The sequence below is a fragment of the Biomphalaria glabrata genome, chromosome 1, assembly GCF_947242115.1.
Source record: "Biomphalaria glabrata chromosome 1, xgBioGlab47.1, whole genome shotgun sequence".
In the NCBI taxonomy this organism is placed as follows: Eukaryota; Metazoa; Mollusca; class Gastropoda; family Planorbidae; genus Biomphalaria; species Biomphalaria glabrata.
Window position 1 is genome coordinate 31,597,069 of NC_074711.1, and position 21,343 is coordinate 31,618,411.

General features: G+C 37.4%; 1 protein-coding gene across 3 annotated transcripts in view; it reads right to left on the reverse strand.

The window, feature by feature from the left end:
* Positions 1 to 21,343, reverse strand: part of LOC106070507 (5-hydroxytryptamine receptor-like) — a 260,736-nt gene that overhangs the window by 81,934 nt on the left and 157,459 nt on the right. For all 3 annotated transcript variants that reach the window (XM_056032622.1, XM_056032611.1, XM_056032626.1), the window contains one exon: positions 3,454 to 4,216. In XM_056032622.1, coding sequence (XP_055888597.1) covers positions 3,454 to 3,912 — 459 coding nt within the window. In that variant the 5' untranslated portion in view covers positions 3,913 to 4,216. The remainder of the gene's footprint in view (positions 1 to 3,453; positions 4,217 to 21,343) is intronic.

The following is a 21,343-nucleotide window of genomic DNA, read 5'->3' on the forward strand; positions in this document are numbered from 1 at the left end:
GATAGTGTGGTATTTGATTAACTCTAGCAACTCTGTGTCAGGTTCTAAAAGGGATATTTTCAAACACAAGAATGACATTTGTAGGCCACATTCTTAGCAGACTAGAACACCGGAGACTAACTTTCGCTCTTACAGCTTTTCAGTTGTAGCACGATAACTTGTCTGTAAGCAGAGGTGGCCTTAGCAGTGTGATTGGCCCTGGCCAAGGGTTATATCAGGGCCATGAATTCTTGTACTATTGGCGATCGGTGACAAATGATTCCCGCCAAGGTAAGGGGCTTGGGCTGATTTCTCCACTTGCCAGCCTCTAAAACCGCCCTTGCTGTAAGGGAGATAATGTTGCTATCACATAGTGCTGTGAGTTGACTGAGGTGTTGCCTAATACCATAACGACTATCAAACACAGGGGTCAAGAAGCCCCTAGAGATGGGTGAGCATGAGCACCGTTTATTTTAAAAGCACGTGTTTACTTAAGGACGTCTTCTCAAGGACTATAGCTGATGACGTTAGAAGGGATTTAAACTCCAGACCATGATGACTAGTCCGAAGCGTATATCAAATGACCATTCATCTGTTTAAAATTCTGAAAAACATCAATTTGGGCAATCAAGCTTGCTAATGAGTTCCTCCTTCGTGGTGGCTACATATTTGAACTCTAGCAGCGCGAATAGCAGATCTAAATCAATAACGATTTTTTTTTGGTGCTTGCTATACGCGTGAACAAGATTTGGGGGGGGGGTAGGTGGGGAGGAAGACAGGTGTGGTGTTCGCTGGGGGAAGGAGGCAGACACCTGTGCATATCAGAGGTGACTCAGTCTACGTTAGCTGCATGGTGCCAAAGAATCATGTTAGCGTACGATCTCTTGAAGAATCTGCTTGGCTGATCAAAGCAAACCTTAATACGGATCTCGGCACGCAGTAAGTGAGAAGAAACTTTAACTATTTAATATTCTTGGCTCAAATGTTTATGTAATACTGGACCTTAGTGCTAAGTAATATCGATTGACTTCATATGAATGCAGGGTTAATATCGTAGGAAAGTTTTCACTAAATAATACCCAAACCCTAATATTTAATCACATTATAAATACTTTATACATCATTTTATATATAAAGACATTGTAAAAAACGTAGAAATATTATCGAGAATAGAGATTTCGTAACATTTATTCAATTACATTAAATCAGAAATACATTTTACACAATAAACATCTCATTACAAACAAAACTTTAGTATATTAGCCTGACTTTGTGAACCAGTTACTATAATATATTTAAAGAGAGAGAGAGAGGGAGAGAGAGAGAGAGGGAGAGAGAGAGAGATCCCTTAGTTTCAAACAACTTAAAAAAGAATCAGTTTTGACTATTGCACACATGTTTGTCTTTCCTTTTCCATGCTACCTTCGATGTCATGTCAAATTTTGTCAATGGTGTTACAATTTGTCAAGTTCTGATGTTGATTGTCTCTAGTTAGCTAGGCAGAGTGTCAGAAGAAAACATAGTCAAACGTTTCGGCTTGGTTAACTAGAGAAGAATAAGGTATCTCTTTTTTGGCTTGGTTAACTAGAGAAGAATAAGGTATCTCTTTTTTGGCTTGGTTAACTAGAGAAGAATAAGGTATCTCTTTTTCGGCTTGGTTAACTAGAGAAGAATAAGGTATCTCTTTTTCGGCTTGGTTAACTAGAGAAGAATAAGGTATCTCTTTTTTGGCTTGGTTAACTAGAGAAGAAAACATTGTCTCTTTCATACCTTGAGATTTGTCAGGACAGAGGATGTAACGTTCTTCTATCTCTATGGCTAACTGTTCATAAGGCTGTCATGCTACAAGCCCAACGACCTTCACTTCCCCTTCGTTTGTCAGGTACCCAATAGAGTTGGGGGGGGGGGCAAAATGATCCCGAAGTGGAAAATGCCACTACTTTAGACCCAACGGTTCGGAAGTCAAGCGTTTACGTCTCAACCACCAGGCCATGTTAACTAGGTAATGGTTGTGAAAATGTTACAATGAAGTCAAACAAAGCAGTCAAACAATGCAGTCAAACGATGCAGTCAGACAATGCAGTCAAACAAACAATGCAGTCGGACAATGAAGTCAAACAACGCAGTCAGCTAACCAGTTGGAATGAATCTGCTTTGAGTTAAAATCCTTTTTTTTTTTGTTTTTTTTAAACATTCTCATTTTTTTATCCCTACAAATTTCCCATAACTCTTTCATTTTTTTGCTCCGAATGTAAACAGAAAAAGTTGTCTCCTCCCGCTAGTCACGTATGGAAGACATAAAACAGACATACAAAAATAATTTGACTTTTAAAACTGTTTTTTTTTTAGACGCATCGAATTATTTCCTTAGATATTTTTTAAAAAACATTTCAAAATGTTTACTATGGGAATAAGGTCAAGTGATTACGTTAGGCAAGGGGAAGGTCGTTTAAAAATAATTATAAACTCGGAATTAATTGGGAATATTACGTTTCAGAGTTGAAAATTATCCAAAAAAGAAATTCGAACTTTTACAGGGAGATAATTGAACTCTTGACATCGTCTAATTAAATTTGATCTACACTTGAGCTGTGCAACACAGCACAACACACACACATACACATAAACCGTTTGTCTTTTATTTTACCAGGAAGCCGTCGAAGTAAAAACTAAAAAAAGGCGATATTTTGTAATTTTGCGATTGAAATTTTTGACAGCTATATATTCGGATCTTGTGTAAGAGAAATGCACAATTGGCAGCACAATACAGCTAGAAGTTGTCATTGAGAATAAGTTTTAGTTCTCGGGAAAAAAATCTACAAGTATGTTTTTCAATAATAAACAGTAAACTATTCAATCCCTGAAAATGAAAAAGCTTCTGGAAAAAAAAAACACAAGAAAGGGAAGACTTCAATTTTGAGTGAGTTCTATTTTGTCTAACTGATCATTACACTTGTGTTACAGCATACACCTACTCTCAAGTGAAATCTTCATTTATAAATCAAAGTAATAGTCTGTTTTGTTCTCTTTGATAATTGAATACGCCTACGTCGGATAATAAGTTAGTTGTATTAGCTATGTGGAGCTTCAAACCAAAGATCTAGTATCAACAATCATGAAACAACACTCGGTACATTTTGTAAGTTTAAGATGTATAACTAAATAAAAGTTTAAAATCTATAGTTCTTTGATATGTGTCTCAAACGTTTTTAGTTTTATGATATAACTTTGTATCAAATGGTCCAATCTCTTTAGTGGGCCAGTGGTGGGAGGATGTATGTGGATAATCTTTCCGTGCTGCCTTTAGGAGGTAAAACAAAAAAAGACAACTCTGTTCGATTCGGGATCCGAACACGAGTTCTCTTGATATATAGTCAAGCGGCTTTTGCCAAAACAACAATATAAGTATCATTGACAATGTTATTAAACCAAAGTTTGGATCAACATAAATGAGCTCAATGAAATTATCCTTACCTGACTAATTTCAGATACTACACTCAGAGGCATAACTAGAACTGCCACCATTAGATCCGCCACTGCTAAGGAAAGTATAAGGTAATTGGCGACGTTGTGCAAAGATCGCTCCAGGATGACGGCGGCGATGACGAAACAGTTCCCGATGATGCAGCACAGCACGAACAGCCCCAAGATGACGCTGGTGACCACCAGGTGCTCATGGCTGTACACCGTCAACCCCCAGAGAGTTGGTGGTCCGTGGACGCTGGCATTGCCACTCCCGTTATTGTCGCCACCGCGGGCGTCAGTGGAAACGTTGACAGGCAGAGGGCGCACGGAGCTGTAGCTGCTGTTACCGTAATGCTGTAGGCCGAAAGAATCATTGTAGTACTCCACGCCAGCGAGTCCGTTCACGGTGGAGGTCAACCCGAAGAAAGAGGCGTTGCTGGACAATACATTGAACGTGAAGTTGACCATTTTGTTTTTGTTTTCATTACAAGTCCAAATAGCGCACAGAAAAAGTAAACTAAATGTTTACATTGGTAGAATGGTTCACATTTCCTCGTCAATTTATCCACCTTCTCTCACAAAACTATCACATGTTTCATAATCTAGTTAAGTTTGCCACAAAGTGAAGAGAAAACTAAACATTCCCTTACGGCCAAGGAATGTGCTTCGATCCCAGTTCTTTTTACGTTGGCTAGGCATTATTCATAAAACAAACCAGGCACGTGTTTCTGCTAGGAGTGCTGCTTCTTGTTGCTTTACGAAACTGCAAGATCTGAAGAAGAAAAGAAATAGAAAATTAAATGAAGTCAAAGATTTAAGTTTGCGACAATGAGTTCTAGACGGATTCAAGCCATAAAAATGAGAACTACACGAGAAATATACATCTGTAGTAGACAAAAGCCAACACATTAAATTAAAACATTTATTTTATAAGATTAAGAACTAATACAATATTCAGCTGGTTATTTAAAAAAAAAAACATTACATATTGAAGAGTATCCAGGGATATTTAATTAAACACAAATAAATAAAAGGTTTTTAAAATGCTTTGTTTTGCAATTTATTTTGATTCCTTTGTACATTTCTTTCATTTAGTCAAGTTTTTGTTTTGTTTTCATTTCTGTTACTTCACCAGAGAAACTTCAAGTCTGTCAATGGAGAAACCAAATAAAACACTTTTCTATTTTAAGCTGGTAATAAAATCTGTTACAATGGAACCGTGAAGTGAATGTGTTCTAGTATTTTTAGAAATGAAATCCCAAGTCTCAATGGGATCTCTATTAGGTTAAAAAAAAACAGAATACATTATAAGCAAATAAAATAATTTCATTCTCAAAGTAGAAATCAGCCCCCCCAAAAAAAAAATGAATTGTACACAATTAACGAACACTATAACCTGATTCATGTAATAGATTCACAAAAGCAGATCGATTACGATCTTACCTCTTGTATGAGCATACATGTGTATATCTATCTTAAATGAGTTTCTTTAATAGAAAGTAAAGACCCAGACTCTTCTGTTCGAAATATCACCACTCCCTTGGCTCTTTGAAGTAGAGAATAAAGTGTTATTTCTATCAGTGTAAACCTGTTGTGTTTTGTTGATACGATGAAATCAATTTTGACGCTGCCACTATTTATTACGTAACAATTGTATTGAAATATCTGGTTTCTCCTAGCATCGCGTTCCATTAGCTAACTAGGAAAGGAAATATGAACTCATGTGAACTACCCAATTAGCTAACTAGGAAAGGAAATATGACCTCATGTGGACTACCCCATTAGCTAACTAGGAAAGGAAATATGACCTCATGTGGACTACCCAATTAGCTAACTAGGAAAGGAAATATGACCTCATGTGGACTACCACATTAGCTAACTAGGATAGGAAATATGACCTCATGTGGACTACCCCATTAGCTAACTAGGAAAGGAAATATGACCTCATGTGGACTACCACATTAGCTAACTAGGATAGGAAATATGACCTCATGTGGACTACCCCATTAGCTAACTAGGAAAGGAAATATGACCTCATGTGGACTACCACATTAGCTAACTAGGAAAGGAAATATGACCTCATGTGGACTACCCCATTAGCTAACTAGGATAGGAAATATGACCTCATGTGGACTACCCCATTAGCTAACTAGGATAGGAAATATGACCTCATGTGGACTACCACATTAGCTAACTAGGATAGGAAATATGACCTCATGTGGACTACCCCATTAGCTAACTAGGATAGGAAATATGACCTCATGTGGACTACCCAATTAGCTAACTAGGAAAGGAAATATGACCTCACGTGGACTACCCAATTAGCTAACTAGGAAAGGAAATATGACCTCATGTGGACTACCCAAGTATCGAGTCTTTTACATATTTTGAAAAAGTAATATCTAGATGAAGAGCCAACCTCTGAGTCCTGGCATACCTTAAGGTCAAGGTAACTCTTCAAACGTTTTTGAAAATCTATAAAGATTGTTTATCACGAGGAATGGATTCTCTTACTTTCTAAGCACACAATAAGTTCAGTTATTGGCAGCACAGCCAGTGTGAACATCTGTGTGTGCATTCTGAACTCGCGATAAAAATACAGACATGGCTAAAGTCTATACATGACTTAAATAACGTTTTCAATGAGATAGCGCCAACACTAAGAAATTGGTCACATCCCAGCAGTCATATACACATATTGACAAGCTCGTTAAATACGATTGATTGAAATAACAAAACATGTTGATATCAATCAAAACAGAGAGAGAGAGAGAGAGAGACTACTAGATGATTGAAAATATAGAAATTGAGAGACACTTATATATATATATAGTTAACATTTTGGAATGTTAAAATAATGTTATCAGACAGGTGTAAACTGTATTATCCTTTAACGTTCGTATCCATGTATAATGAAGACAAGGGTCACACTAATAGTCTGTGGCATTTTTCATCTCGAAAAACTATCTTTTCCATTCGCAACTTCTTGTGTGACTAAAGAGGCTAATCCTTGATACACAGCTGCATCGCAGGAGTGGCATATGTTATCACCAGGCGCCTTTGCATTTTCACCCTTCTTTCTGCTTCTGTTGTGTATGGCATCTGCAATCTTTGACCGGTCCTTTATGCTCTCTCTCCATGTGGATCTATCTAGTGCCAGTTTTTGCCAGCTGCTAGCGTCGATTTTGAAGAGCTTCATGTCACGTTTGCATACATCCGTATACCGTAAAAGTGGGCGACCAGCGGCTCTCCTGCCTTCTATTAGATCGCCATACAGGATGTCTTGTGGAAGTCGACCTACTGGCATTCTACGAACGTGGCCAAGCCATCCAAGGCGTCTGCTGCTGATAACAGAGCGGATGTCCTGGCACCCTCCTCTTCGTAGCACTTATTCATTGGTTAATTTATCTTACCACCTTATTTTAAAGATCCGCCTTAGGCATCGGAGGTGGAAGACACTCAGCTTTTTTTTCCTGCCATGAGTAGGTATAATGAAGACAAGGGTCACACTAACTGTAAGATCTTATTTGACAATGACGTTTCCAGTTCCAAAAAGACGAAAGTGAATATTATGTTGACAACGTTTTTGTATTGTTCTCTCAGTGAACAGCATTACGTTGTGGACATGTGTAGAGCTCGTTTCTAGTTTCTTTCTACTCACTTCAAAAACATGATCAAGAAAGAATGCAAACAATTTTGTCACGTGATATTGAAACATAACTACGTCTCCTTTTGCTTTTATCGAGCAGCAAAAGGGCGAGGAAGCCACTTCTTAAAAAAATATTTTGATCTGTGCAACTAGGATGATCTTTGTTAATTATCTTTGGTTGAAGAGTTATACCTACAACACAAAACGAAAATAATTACGAATGATTAGAAACTAAAGGCTCGTTCTAACATTTTGATTGACATCTTGCAGTTTAAACTTTGTTGAGTCTTTCATGAATGAAATTTATCAGTACAACCGACGTATATCAACCCGTCAGTTTAAAGGTTATTTGAAATGATTCAATTCAAAACAACTTCAAGACCAAATGAATGTTATAACAATAATGAATCACATGTTTAGACTTAATTGGTTTTCATTCAACGACAGCATTTTACAGACACGTCTGTGTAGGCTACTTTATGGACGTCTGGTGTGATGGTGTTATTTATTTATAATAGTTAAGTAATCTCTAATCCCCTACTCCATTAGTTATGACGCAGTTAGGAGACGCCTAGAGAGTAGTTCTGACGTCACTTAGTTACGAACGCTAAGAGTCTAAACGACTCCTACGAGTCGCTCTGTTGAGTGACAAAACGTGTAGGTCCATTCTTGAGGGATTCTATTCTATTCTCATTTTGTTAGTCTTTAAGTTATAAACAGTGAAACTGATGACGAATATGTACAATATAAAAGTCTAGGTTCTGATTAGTCATTCATATTTCACTCATAATAATAATAACCACAAATTCTCCACTTGCTTAGGACGATAAAATAGAAACATTTAACCTGTTATTACTTAACTGAAGTCTAGGACAATTAAGCAGTTTTCAACATTCAAACCGCAGGGCTTAAATTTACCAAAACTAATTTTTTTATTTGCCATTTCTACCAACTATGTATTTGTCAGCCGTCATTTTTATATCTAAAGTACAAAACAATAAACTGAATGGTGCGCGTTTTTCTTTCGTTCCATTCAGTTACTGGCGTCTATTTCTTCACACATCTAGATCTTGAATGTAATTCTCCTCTAGATCATTGTCAGAGTGAATGTGAGGGTGTATCCTTTGATCATTGTGATTTCTTGGTACATCTGTGTGAAAGCGTCTGTGGAGAAAATGACTACAATACGAAATGTAAAGACTGTGTAGTCATGTGTAGAACAATTTTAAAACGACTAGATTCTAGATCTACAAGTATGCCTCTATTCCAAAACAAAAATTCAGTCTTAAAAAGTGTCACAGTGAATATAAGGGCATTTAAAAGTGTGAGTGTTGAGCCTGTGTTTTTTTTTTTGGGGGGGGGGGGGGGTTAATAACGTTTGTGAAGATAGGTTATTCTAAATAAGGGGCCTCTCCAGGTCTAGATCCACGTCTGACCAAATAAACATAAGTATGTAAAGAGTGGACTAAGTTGCGAATAGTGATGTTTCTTTTCTCAAACTGTGCCGCGTGAAGGGTTGTTTCATTTCTCAAACTGTGCCGCGTGAAGGGTTGTTTCATTTCTCAAACTGTGCCGCGTGAAGGGTTGTTTCATTTCTCAAACTGTGCCGCGTGAAGGGTTGTTTCTTTTCTCAAACTGTGCCGCGTGAAGGGTTGTTTCATTTCTCAAACTGTGCCGCGTGAAGGGTTGTTTCATTTCTCAAACTGTGCCGCGTGAAGGGCTGTTTCTTTTCTCAAACTGTGCCGCGTGAAGGGTTGTTTCATTTCTCAAACTGTGCCGCGTGAAGGGTTGTTTCATTTCTCAAACTGTGCCGCGTGAAGGGTTGTTTCATTTCTCAAACTGTGCCGCGTGAAGGGTTGTTTCATTTCTCAAACTGTGCCGCGTGAAGGGTTGTTTCATTTCTCAAACTGTGCCACGTGAAGGGTTGTTTCATTTCTCAAACTGTGCCGCGTGAAGGGTTGTTTCATTTCTCAAACTGTGCCGCGTGAAGGGTTGTTTCATTTCTCAAACTGTGCCGCGTGAAGGGTTGTTTCATTTCTCAAACTGTGCCGCGTGAAGGGTTGTTTCATTTCTCAAACTGTGCCGCGTGAAGGGTTGTTTCTTTTTCTCAAACTGTGCCGCGTGAAGGGTTGTTTCATTTCTCAAACTGTGCCGCGTGAAGGGTTGTTTCATTTCTCAAACTGTGCCGCGTGAAGGGTTGTTTCATTTCTCAAACTGTGCCGCGTGAAGGGTTGTTTCATTTCTCAAACTGTGCCGCGTGAAGGGTTGTTTCATTTCTCAAACTGTGCCGCGTGAAGGGTTGTTTCATTTCTCAAACTGTGCCGCGTGAAGGGTTGTTTCATTTCTCAAACTGTGCCGCGTGAAGGGTTGTTTCATTTCTCAAACTGTGCCGCGTGAAGGGTTGTTTCATTTCTCAAACTGTGCCGCGTGAAGGGTTGTTTCTTTTTCTCAAACTGTGCCGCGTGAAGGGTTGTTTCATTTCTCAAACTGTGCCGCGTGAAGGGTTGTTTCATTTCTCAAACTGTGCCGCGTGAAGGGTTGTTTCATTTCTCAAACTGTGCCGCGTGAAGGGTTGTTTCATTTCTCAAACTGTGCCGCGTGAAGGGTTGTTTCATTTCTCAAACTGTGCCGCGTGAAGGGTTGTTTCATTTCTCAAACTGTGCCGCGTGAAGGGTTGTTTCATTTCTCAAACTGTGCCGCGTGAAGGGTTGTTTCTTTTAAAAATAGTGTATGTATATGTGGGAGGGGGGGCATCATACTACAGGGAGATAGAAGCCTATAACTCATGGGCTTAACACTATTTGTGCATACTCTGTAATAAGAGTTGCGTTCCCTTCGTTTGCAGGATGAAAGAGACTAAATATATAAATAAACTAGATTACAAAGAGAGTTTGTGTTACACAAACTCAGAGGCGGCCCCCGTCGAAGTCGGATCCCTATCGGATCTGCATATTCGCAAATAATATTTAAGAGGTGATTTAATTTTGATGGTCAAAAGTAATAATGTTTCAAAGATTCATTTGCCGTAAATTTAAATTTAAATTAAATAAAAAATAGTAGATTAGTTTTAGTAGGCCTATATTAAAACATTACAATATTGATCAAAACGTTTGGAAATGAAAATCTACACTTTTGTTTTACACTTTAAGTTTAGCAATTGAAATTCTACATCTTAATCTAGTCTATTTTAGTCTAAACTAGATCTAGAAATTCTAGATCTAGACTCTAAAATAATTTTAATTAGAATATAAATCCAGATCTAGATATACTGTAGTAAAAATCTAGATCTAGTTTAAAAAATCTAGATTAGATCGAAATCAAGATATCATTCCTTTTTTAAACGCGAGTCACATAACGAGGCTTAATAAACATCACCATACCGAGTTCTTTTTTCATTTCTTTTGAAGAATTAATTCCATATAACGTCAGAGGGAAAAAGAAACACTACGTCACACGGCCTAGCTAGACTAAAAATTGCCTTCATCAATACGAGCCATTTATCGAGTTTTCATAGACTTTGGTGGACCGAGTGCGTTCTTTAAGCATTTCATTTAAAGAATTCATTCCATATGACGTCAAAGAAAAAAAACACTACGTCACACGGCCTAGCTAGAATAAAAATCGCCTTCATCATTACGGAGCCATTTATCGAGTGTTCATAGACATTGGTGCACCGAGAGCGTTCTTTTACCATTTCATTTAAAGAATTCATTCCATATGACGTCTAAGGAAAAAAAAAACGCTACGTCACACGGTCTAGCTAGAATAAAAATCACTTTCATCAATACGAGCCATTTATCGAGTGTTCATAGACATTGGTGCACCGAGTGCGTTCTTTTAGCATTTCATTTAAAGAATTCATTCCATATGACGTCAAAGGAAAAAAAAACGCTACGTCACACGGCCTAGCTAGACTAAAAATCACTTTCAACAATACGAGCCATTTATCGAGTGTTCATAGACATTGGTGCACCGAGTGCGTTCTTTCAGCATTTCATTTAAAGAATTAAGAATTCATTCCACATGACGTCAAAGGAAGAAAAAAAACACTACGTCACACGGCTTAGTTAGACTAAAATATGTTTTCATTAATACAAGCAATTTTTCGAGGGTTAATAGACATTGGTGCACCGAGTGCGTTCTTTTAACATTACATTTAAAGAGTACATTCATATGGCGTCAAAGAAAAAAAAATTCCATTACCTCACAATAGGCTAGTACCGGTACCATAAAAAATGTCTTTATGTACACGAGATATTTAACGAGGGTTCATAGACATTGGTGCACTGAGTTCTAATAGAATTTATTTAAAAAGGATCAAAGCCGCATTGTTATTGCGTTTTGTCTTTCAGTCGGTCTGTCCGTCATCTTGATATAAAAAAAATAACTAAAAGTTATTAAAAATTGATTAACCTTTATTTTACGTTTCAAAACATCGCAATAATTTTTAGGTATGAACACAATTGAAAAGTTTATATAATAGATTGTTCCGGATGTTTGTATAAATAGTAAAAGAAAAAGAGAATTTCAGATAAATGTAATACCGTTAATTAAATTTTTTGGATGGTCTCGTATAAAAATTAGATGTACTACAGCCATGTGGAGAGATTTTCATACCTTACTTTGGTGTTTGGATTCTGTTTTCCTTAAAAATCGGAACATAATATTAACGATAATTAGATTTTTTAATGTTTTAGGTAGAAAGTTAAATGTACTGTAAGAGAGTAGTGAGTTAAAATATTTTTCATAAAAATCCGTAAAAACATTATTTCGTAAATGAGAAGATTATTTGTTTATTAATTAGAAGAGGGAGTTCAAACAATTATTTGGCGTTAGTAGATTTTTAAATAAATTCGGAAATTTCTGGCGACGATTTGTAAGAAACAAAATCCGGAACTTTCTTTATCGATTACAAAACTTCTATGTTATGTTTTAGCAAAAAAAAATAAATGTCTAAAAAGTAATTTTCAGTAATCAATTCTAGTAAATTACTTTTTTTTAAAGCCCTGAACAACCTATTGTCGATATCTTGTTTTGTTTAAAGATGAAAATACGGAACAATTTGATATTGATAACCAAATTATAGTGACGCATTGTCAAATAATATAAGTGTAATATTAGTAAATTATGCGACTTCAAACAATCATTAGGCATAATTCATGTTTTATAAAACAATATCCGGAACATTTTTACACTTAATGAAATATAAGTCAGTGTAGAGATTTTGATTTAGCATTAATATGCTATTTACATAAAAAACGGAACAACATATTATTGATAATGTGTTTTTGCAACGTTTAAGCATGGAAATTGAATGTAATATAAATTAGAAGAGCAAACAAACATTTGTTGGGGTTGATTAGTTTTGCACAAAAAAATCTGGAACAATCAATTTTTAGATACCTAAAACTATTGAGATGTTACGGGAGGAACATTAAAGTGTAAATCAGATTTTCAATAGCTTTTAGAGTTCTAGTTTTTTTAATCTAATCGTGACGGACAGACCGACCAACAGACAAAACGCACAAAAATAATCTTCTTTTATTCGGATGGGGGAACTAAACAAAAAATAAATAAAATCTGATTTTTTAAAAAAGTTTAAGGAATTGGTTTAGCACCTGATTATGTAGCGACGTTACGCTACTGCACGAAAATCGCTGCATAAAAAGTCCATTAAAAAAAATGTGCGTGATATTTACATACAAAATGCATTATTAGCCTTCATAAACAATCAGAAATGTTTTCTTTTAATTTTAGCAGCTAGTTGACCAGAAAAAACATCTTTAACTATTATTTATATTTGTTGTAAACATTTCCTGTACATTTTTAAAATATATTTGACTTAGTAATACTGAAAATACACAAAATTGTCCATCTTTGTTAGCATATTGTAACATTGCCTCCCTTACATTTACGTAATTGTTTTAGAATTGGTGTATTTTTATGAAAAAATCAATTGCATAATTAATTTTATAAATTAAACGGTTTGCTTTTAGAAAACCAAAAGTAGCCGTTGCACCTAAACTTTTCAAGCGCATTTAATGATGAAATAATATTTTTCATATCTCTTCTAGTTTTCGAGATCTGAGTGTGACAGACGGACAGACGGACATTTTGCACAAACCTAATAGCGGCTTTTTCCCCTTACGGGGGCCGCTAATAAAAAGGGAAAAGAAAATAGAAGTTGATGGCTTGAAACATGTGTTGGTAGTTGGGAAGCGTTGTAATGCGGGCTGATTTATTGGGTTCGAATCTCGGTAAAGAATGGGATTTTTAATTTCGGGATTTTTAGGGTGCCCCTGAGTCCACACCAACTCTAATGGGTACATGACTTTACTTGGGTAAAGTAACTGTGGTTGGTCGTTGTGCTAGCCACATCACACCCTGCTCATTAACCGTTGGCCATAGACACAGATGACCTTAACATCATCTGCCCCATAGATCGCAAGGTCTAAAAGGGAAACCTTACTTTAATTACTCCAAGTAGTTGCCCAGTCTAGTTATTCCATATGTGCCTAGTTATTCCAAAGTTGCCCAGACTAGTTATTCCATAGTTGCCCAGTCTAGTTATTCCATAGTTGCCCAATCTAGTTATTCCATAATTTTCCAGTTTAGTTACCCCATAGTTGCCCAGTCTAATTACTCCCATAGTTGCCCACTGTAGCTATTCCATAGTGTTCTACTGACCCCTATAGTTATCCAGTCTCGATACTTTTACTTTTTTTTTTTTAGTTATCTAACGAAAAGCGGTCTATGTTATTGTCTAAAAGAGCTATCTACTCGAGTGGCTGATTTTTTTGTTTCTATGACTGTCTGTTAACTGTGTGAGTATGTGTGCGGGTGTGTGTGTGTGTGAGAGTGACGTAATGATCCCATTTCTCCTCAAGTCATTTCAATTGACTACGGTTAGGTAAATACAAACATAAATATTCCATTAGCATTGTTCAGATAGGTCGCCATGGCAACAGATCAGTAGCACATTTTTTTTCTCTTCTCCTCCACAGAACACTGAAACTTCATCACCCTCCCAATTATCCACCCCATCCAACCCGCCACTACTACAGCCAACCACTTTCACTTAAACTGAATCACGCACGTGCAATAACCACCGACCAATCAGATCACGTGTACCATTTCTAAAATAATTTGTTTCTCTTTTTAAAACCCAGGTTCAATTGGTTGACGTCTTTTTCCCTTAAATGATGTCATTAATAGGTATTTATTCATCGCGACATTTAACGACATCAAAAAAAGGTATCATGGAAGGGAAAGTACCTCCAAGGCAAAGTCATTTGTGACCACCTGAATGACAGAGTCATCCTTACAAACCACAGTGTCATATTGCGGTCAACTAGGTGTCACTGTCACGATCGGCAGTCACTCCTCTCTCTCTTCTCTCTCTCTCTCTGTCTCTCTCTCTCTCTCTGTTCCCCCGACATGTATACTTTACACTGCTGTCGACCCTAGTCCACACACAGAAGCCACATCAATAAAGAAAATACACAAAATCACAAGAGTTTTAGAGCACACACCTACGCAAACCCACACTCGCAACAGTGACACTCACATTGACACACACGCACACACCGTGACACTCACATTGACACACACGCACACACCGTGACACTCACACTCTGCACGGTCAATAACTTTGTACCCAGTGACATAAGCAAACATTGGCAAACTCCCTCGTGAAGGAACGTTTTCAACTAAACTTACACCGACCTAGATAACAAACAAAGTTTCTCGTCTTTCTGGGTATTTTTACAACAGATTTCTCAGTTCTTCCATCACGCAGTGTTCCCCTGATCGTTGCACGTACATGCAAGTGCGGTGAAATCCAGGGGCATCGATTGTTGTTATTTTAGTTTCTATGATCGTGCGCGCGCGCATGTGTGTTTGTGTGTGTGTGTGTTGGTGAACATATAATAGCACGCAATGAAACAATTACTTATAACAGTGTGGTTGTAGCGGGCGTTCCTCCCCCTCCCTTTTAAACAAAATATTTCACTGCCCTATTATTCCATTTTTTGTTCTTATCTGCCTCAATGTATCTACAACTGGCATATCCTAACACCAAGTTGATGTCTCGAGGCTGTGTCCTGGGGTCTAGACTGGCAGAGTGATAAATATAATAAGACTTTATCACTAAACTGTTTTTCTTCTTAGCTTCTGAATGTCTGGTTTGAAGGGTCATATTAAAAAGTTGAGCTGCATTCTGGAAAGGTTAATTGCTACAGACTCATCAAGAATTATGGATGTAGTGCGAGAGAAAAACACAAAAAAACTTCGTTAGTGATTGAGTTCTCTTGTTGGCTTTGCTTAAAAAAAAGGTCAATATTCGCTGTAACAAAAAAAAAAAACAACAAAAAAAAGAAAAAACAAACAGTTAAGAAATCTAAAGATTTCAAAAACTTAGATTGTACGCTAAATGTTAGCGTGTGTGTCACATGGTGGGACGTGGAGAAAGTGATTAGATGTAAATCTAAATGTTCATTAATAAAGTCTTTTATTAACAAGAAAAACATTTTTTAGCGCTGTTTCATTGTTTAGCTATGTCAATACGCTCTGATCCTATCACTAATCTGGACGTTAGAAAATGGGGGGGGGGGGGAGAAAGAAAAGGATATCTGGGAGAATTTTAACGAAATCGCTTTTTTGAAAGCATTTATAAAAAAGAGGGTGAACGACCTAAATTCGAATTTGTTACTCAAGCCTCTTCAAGCTGACATACTAACCACTCTGCTAGTGAGGTGCATATGAAAATAAAAGATTCTATAGTTGTTTGTTTCAAAGTTACTCTAAAGCGGCGACCTATAAAGGGGACTAACTCAGCTTATATTTCCACTTCAGTCAAGTACAATATCTTTCCCTTGTTCGAGATACCAAAATAAAATAAATAATTACCAGTAATTAAAAAATTGGTAAAATGTTTAAATATTTATTCTCGTTTTGTTAGGTAAAAGAAATTATTGTGCAAAATTTCAGCTTGATCCGAGTTTGTGAGTCAGAGAAATAACAGACAGACAGACAGATAGACAGAGTGAGTTGATATAGGTTTTGTTAAAATTATCCCATCCTATCAAGTGCAAAGTGAAAGAGGTATATATACATAAAGAGAGAGAGTGAGAGAGAGAAAGAGAGAGATAAAGAGAGATACAAAGATAGAAATTACTTTATCTTCAGATCCATGGTTCGTAAGTCGTATTCTTTTCTAATTAGCCAGCGCGCTCCCAGCTACATTACCGTATAGAAACTAGAACCCACTGAACCAAATGAAGATGTTTTGTTTGAAAGATTCATGCTTTTGATTTCTCTTCTCATTTATTATGCAAAAGATAAGCCATAACGGTCGGAAAGGTTATCAGAATATAAATGTTGATTCGAATCGTCAGTATAATAAATGATGCAAGATAACCTTTTTTACTGCTAGAATTCCCGTGCAGAGTAAAAAATAAAAAATAAAAAAATTTAAAAAAAAATTCATCAAGTTTCACGCCATCATTTCTATAACGTCACACGACCTTTGGTCTTGTACAAACATTTTACAAACCTGCGACTTTCCAGATTTGAACTATCTAATTAACATGCAAGACAAGATTAACACGTGGATAGGCGTAGGACGTAATTATCTTCTCTTTTGAATGAACGTCTGTAATTTATAAATTAAGATAAAACTCGTTATGAAAAATTATGAATTTTAAACTTTGTTCCAGTTTCTATCCTACGCAGAGATAGCGAGTAATTCCTTCAGCTGTACCTGGAGGGCAGACCTACACTTGAGGAAGAAACAACGACATCAGTTGGAACATCTCTTTCTCTTACTGATCAACACAAATCTAAATGTACATTGATATTATGTTATCCATTCAACATTTCAAGCCATACCATCAGACTGTATTCAAATAGGAACATGTTCTTCCTGATTCTTCAGAGTCACTAAAACTAGGTCACAAAAGGAAGGAGCTTACGCGGTGTGAAAAAAATGTTGAGGTCATTAGTCATTATTATTGTTATTAATTGATTTGCTATAAATTGTGGCTTAAAAGTTGAAGAGTTCTCGCGTTTCGCCAGATACTGTCACGTGGGTGGTGAGAACTTAGACAGATACTGTCACGTGGGCGGTGAGAACTTAGAGTCTTAGACAGATAAATGGAAATTGTAAGGGCATCGAAACGTTCATTCTTCCTTTCTCTCTCTCTCTCTCTTTCTCTCTCAGTTAAGGGACTTGTACCCACTAGTGTATAAAGTTGTCACATGACCTGTTTTATTGTATACGATATTGTTTAATTGACTTAAATTGGTTGCACTTTCAGTTATTGCAATGGAATACAACCTGTTAAAGAAATACACCTTGAAATCAAACGTGATTTTGTATTTTTTGGGGTTATTTTTCAATAACATTAATAATGTCTTCAATTCCAACGATTAAGGATGAGTGCAGTCTTCCACATAATTAAGGATGGCTGCCTGGCCGTGCGGTATGATCGTTGGACTGTCGTTCGGTGGTCTCGATGGTCCCTGGTTCCTTCCCTGCCCTCCCCTATACCCAGTCAACTGGACATCCGAAACATGTCAAACATTTTACAAAACAACTTCTCAAACCCAATTACTTCCTGCATCTAAAGCAGACAAAACCTTTTATCCGTTGTCCGCCGGGGGGTCGATTGAAGTTGTCTTACCTCTTCTGCCCCTGTCATTGGCAAGCGCTTTTATTTAGGTCTCAAATGTGCGTACCACGGCCTTCGTGAGCTCTGCAAACTGTCTCTTATAGCCATATAGTGCCAGCTACTTTCTTCTAAGCCAGGGTCCGACCTGGCAAAGCTGTCGAATGGCAAGTAATGCTTCTATGATGTCGCCACAGGCGTCCAGTGGAAGCTAGTGTAAACAGTCACTGGAGAGAACTCTTATTTCTTCACCTACCAATAAAAGTCGATTCTTATAAAATAGTTTTTTTCTAAACACATTTTCGTATGGCTCTGAAGATGGCTTCTAAGGCTCCTCATACACTTCCATCAATGGTACCTTCGCTCCATAATGGGCATGCGCTAGTTAGACTACCTAAATTTTATTTTATGGATAGTTTAATTATCTAGTTCTTTTCACTACCATAAACAAGTTTATACACCTGGTTCGCCTTTTTTTTTTTGTTGAAGATTAAATGATTGTTTCCTGTAAATGGATGTACTATTGTACCTATAACATTGTTCATGCTTGTGTGTTCTATATTCAGTACTATTGATTACTTAAAACATGGCGTTTATATATTTTTCCAAAAGTTTCTAATTAAATTACAATAACACACAAGACAAACAAGTAAATGGTTACCAGTAAATGCAAAGCATCCTGTACAGTGTACAACACGGTCAAGCGGTCAACATTATCAAGATATTGTAAACATTGTTGATGATCATTTAGAATGTTCATTTGCATAATACCAATTGGACTTAATGAATTATGAATACATCGTAGCAATTATAGGAGCGATAATGAGTTAACGAAACTATATCAGTTTTTATTGCCCGTCACAAAGGACGAAGTCGTCAGGCGTCTAATAAATAGTTATGATCACTTGTCAACACTTTTCGAGACTTATAAAAAAAAATATATAACACACAATCGTTTTAATGTAGTGTATGGCCAGTTAAAACGTGACCTAATTTGATCCCTACTACCGACAAGGACAATGTGTTTATAACGTCTAAAGTGAAGATCTGCTAATTGTACAAAATTTAGGTCAACATGTAAATAAATAGGTTGTATTTTGTATTAAAAATCAGAAATAGTTTAGGATAACAGAAAATATTTTAGAAAAAAAAAAGATTTAAGTGTTTGTGACTCTTGGACGATGACCGCAGAACTAGAGAGGAGGGTCAGAGGAAGATCCTAGCATTGGACTTGAGATGCTGCAGAAGGATCCTAGGTATCAAATACAAAAACTGCATCACAAATGAATAGATTAGAAACATGATTAATACAGCAATTGAACCCCATGATGGCCTGCATACTACTGTCATAAAAACGCAAACATAAACTCTATGCCATACCACAAAGTCCTCAGAGCTTGCAAAGACCTTCCTTCAGAGAACAGTACCAGGAAAAAGAAGAAGAGGCAGACAGAGAAAGCAATGGTAAGACAACTAAAAAGAATGGGCGAGTCTGACGTTGACGTATCAAAGACAAAGGACAGAGAGGAATAGAGAAAGACAGTCAAAAGATCTTGTGTGCTGCCCAAACGGTTTACAGACTAAGGGCTAGGTGAAAGTGAAGGTCTACAGAGAGAGACTTAGGCTCTAGAGTACTTCTTATCCATACATAAAGCACGAAGCAAATAAGATTGATGCGAAAGAGTCAAAATATAATCACCTCTTTTGGTGTCTTCTTTAGCATTGTCAAAGAACTAAGAGTTGCTTCTGAAATGGGCACACACTCTGGAAAATTAACCTTCAATATGCCAGGTCTTAAAACAAAGAATAAACACACAGAAACATATCCACTCACACACACACACACACAACATAACAAAACTAAGAAACCAAAGTAAAAAACAATCATAAGTCAGAATAATTAATCTAACCGCAGGGACTTTGACATTTTACTAAATTATAGATACTTCCAATCCTAAAACGTATGATAAACAATTAATAATAAATCATTTCATATGCCAGAAAAACGATTGTCTGAGTCCTGTTAAACTAGTACCTATGCTTCCTCCGTCCAAGTGGCGCATTGTTTAAATTCTTATTCAATTAAAACTCCTCATTAATTGAACAAAGTTCAGTGACCCTTGTAATTATAGGGAATCCCTGCTGTTCATCGCCCCATTAAGTCGCTACTGTCGATCTAGGGCCAACCGCTATGCATTTTATTGTAATTTGGGAAAAGGTGGTTAAAAATAGCTCGGCGTGGATGACGAGGACGCTATAAATAGTAATGGGTATTGATCTCGCAGTGCGTTAGATTCTGTTGTCATGAAAAACCCAATGTATTTCCTATTAAGAAGATAAGACTACTTGGATGGCTTGCATACCTTCGAATAATAATTTAGACTCATTGTACCATCAAGAAACGAGGTTGGGTAAGCATTTTAAGTTCTTAGTACATGAGATGTCATTCTTTATGGGAGGTATATTTGTTTTATGACAGACATATCATCCAATATTGAACCAATATGGAAATATTGACATTAATAGAAAGTAACAATGTCCCAGTCTAAAGAGGGAAGAAGGTACAAACGCGAAAGGGCATGGTGTTGTTCTAAAGCATTATTTGGATTGTAATAAGACTAGCGGACATAGTAGCTAAAACTAGCGGACATAGTAGCTAAAACTAGCGGACATAGTAGCTAAAAGGATGCTAGGAACCGGAGGATCGTGAGTTCGAATCTCGGTAAAGAATGAAATTTGAATTTTGGGAATTATTAGGATGCCACCCAACTCTAAAAGGCAGCCGTTGTAACTTGGTCGTTCTGCTGGCTACCTGGCTCACTCGTGAAATGTTGGGAATTGAAGCTCAGCCCATTCAGCTGGGCAGCCAAACGTTGTAATGTGGGGAGTTACATTGGTACGCAAGAAATGTGATGGTTGGGCTTAAAGAGAGTATCTGTCTGTGTGCGCACGAGCGAGTGTTATTTTAAACTCTAATAGAACAGAACAGTTCTCTCTTAGTGCCCTCGACCTTCATTAAACTAAAGGATTCAAGATAAACCTGGGGGTAGGGGGTTAGGGTTAGGGGAGGGTGTTGTTGTTATGCTACACCCCCCTCTCCTTCATTTATCCCTTTCACTTCCTTTCGGGGGGGGGGGGGGTTAACTACGCAGTCGGGACAGTTTCAGTTAGATCGCCCTATTTTCCGAGCGTGAGTCTGAGGCCCTGGAGGACCTCGCTGTCACGTAAAGTTTGGGCCTGAACTGTTAGCTCTCAGAAAGACCCCTCCCCCCCCCACCAAAAAAAAAAAAAAGAAAAAACATGGCAAGGCAGACCATTAGGTCACTGTGAGGACAGCACCGTGGAGTAATAGACTCTATCATGGGAACTCGTGGCTACTGTAATAGACTGTCCAGTTTAAATGATTTTACAGACGGGAAAAAAGTTGGAGACACGTGACTCAGACTTGCCTATTAGGCATACAAGAGAAAACAAGAGAGTATCCTGGCCCATGGGCGTAGCCAGGGGGGGGTTCTTGGGGTTCAAACCCCCCCCCGAAATTAAATTCCCCCCCCGGGGGGGGGGGAACGGAATTAAGTGACTG